Source organism: Vollenhovia emeryi, unplaced genomic scaffold, assembly GCF_000949405.1.
Source record: "Vollenhovia emeryi isolate VEMERY1.0 unplaced genomic scaffold, V.emery_V1.0 DF945574.1, whole genome shotgun sequence".
Classification (NCBI taxonomy): domain Eukaryota; kingdom Metazoa; phylum Arthropoda; class Insecta; order Hymenoptera; family Formicidae; genus Vollenhovia; species Vollenhovia emeryi.
This window is the reverse complement of record NW_011960792.1, coordinates 1-2,140: the sequence shown is the minus strand read 5'-3', so window position 1 is coordinate 2,140 and position 2,140 is coordinate 1. Positions and strand designations below refer to the sequence as shown.

Genomic DNA, 2,140 nt, shown 5'->3' with positions numbered 1-2,140 from the left:
TTTTCAGCAGAATTAGTATCCATTACTTTTCCAGTTGATACTGTGATTTTAGGCTCCAAGCCCTTTTGAGCAAGAAGACGATGACAAAATTTTAATTGAGCTTTTTGAGCTAATGTTTCAGGCAAGTTTTTGTAGCAACAATTAGCACCAGCATATTGTATGGACGGTCTATGCTTTGCCTCAAAGCGCCAACATGACATAAATAATAGAGGCCCAATTTCTTCACAACATTCATTATAATGAAGCATATTGTGATGTTTCGGTTTTAAAGTTTCATTAGGGAACAACTCCAAGTATAAAGAATGGTGTTCAGATACGAGATTTTTAAGAAATCTTCCTTCATCACGTCTTACAGTTAGAGAAAGAAGAATGTTAACAATTTCAACAATCACTTCATAAAAACGCCACAATTGTTTATCTTCAACTGTAATGTAATCTCCAACTATAAGACCAAAATGCCTTACAAAGCATAGTGTTTGAGCAGCTGTAAATGGAAGATTTCTCTTCTTCAGATTTTTTATTTCAAGGATACCAGGCCTATTTGACGCCTCACAATAGCCATAATCAAATCCCTGAATCCTATTATTTAACTTATCAATAGTAAAGCGTTTGAGCTCAATTAACTTTAGAATCAATAAACACATGTCGTAATTCCATGACCCTTCATCAAGATCATGCATTATGTCATAAGCAATGTTTTCAGTACAATGGAATGCCAAAAGATCATTCCATATGCAATAGGATTTTATACCTGTGCTGCTAACATCATTTATGACTACATCTGTAGCATAATTTTGTCGATTTCTCAGAAGAGATGGATTTGCTTGTGTTTGGGTGTAAGACACAATTTTTTGAACTTTACATCTTCGACAACAATAGTTTGCATTGAAAGAATTGGTAAATCCTAACACATTATGCACACCTTCATTATCACCTAAAAACACAGCGAGTGCAAAGTAAACTTGAGTTTCTGTATCATCTATTACTACAGTAATTCCTTCAGTTTCAAGATATTGCAACTCATGCAGGGTGCGGCGAAACAATTCACTATTTCCAAAGTACTTATTTTGTGCATATACAATTTGAGCTGTGAAAATATTTTCTAGAGCAGCTCTGTCCTCAGGTGGTAAACAAGGTAAAAAATAGTACAAACCACCTATTTTGTTAACACCATTACGAGGAGAGCAAGTATCTCCGGGCTCAAACTCATCATAATAGCATCCAACAGGAAGCAGAAGTTTTCCAGGAAACCTGGGCTTGATCTTTTCTTTCCATAATTTTTTTTGGATCAAATTTTCAATAATAGAATCATCTGATCTTTCTAATTTATCCATATAAGATAGAATTTTATTTAAGACACCTGGTAATTCCAAAAATGCACGTAATACTAAGCGCATAGGAATAAATTGACCATAAAGATCAGTTGACTCCATTAACACAGATCCATGTAAACGTTTGGAACTTAGAGAATGACCTACAATAAAAGCTTCAGGTTTAATGTAAGCACCACATTCTGTAAAAGTTTTAAATCTGCAGTATTCAGTTTCGAGCCCAGAGTACATGTTTTTTAAACAATGGAACATATGTCGCACTTCCTGAAGGGTTTCATCTTTTTGAACAGGATTTTGAACTATATCAAGTACTTTGCTTTCAAGAATGTCCAAATAGCCACCGCGTAGCATTTTTATCTGATTTTCCACAATAAGCTGAACATGATGACGGGACATACTATCAATACCGTATAATTTACTCAAAAATGCAATTGCATTATTTGTGACTGAAGTAACAAAATCAGATTGTATGAAATTTAGTGAATGCTGTTCAGTGTTAGTTACTTGGATATCAGTACATACGTTAGGATTTACCAACTCAATCACATCTTTATCTTGTGGAACATTGTGTACATTTTCAAGCCTAAGATGTTTGGTGGCCCCCCCCCCCCGTGTGGGCCACCTTGTCGTGGTGGGGGGGCTTAAGGCGGGCGTCCGGCTGGGAACCGTTGTGTGCCGCTTTTAGGCTCCGGCGGTTCCATGGGCTGGGCGTCCGCCGACTAAGAGCCCACTTGGCCAGTGTATGGCCTGGCCGAACATCGGCCGAGCAGGATGGGGAAGCGATGTCCCCCATGGGACATGGGTAGGCA

At 37.6% G+C, this 2,140-nt stretch overlaps 1 protein-coding gene across 1 annotated transcript; it reads right to left on the bottom strand.

Annotated features, from left to right (window-relative positions):
• Positions 1-26: 26 nt before the first annotated feature.
• On the bottom strand, positions 27-1,727 carry LOC105561055 (the record flags this gene model as incomplete). The annotated part of the gene is made up of 1 exon (XM_012010710.1): positions 27-1,727. A coding segment is annotated over exon 1 (1,701 nt), but the record flags the coding sequence as incomplete, so codon positions are not given.
• Positions 1,728-2,140: the final 413 nt, after the last annotated feature.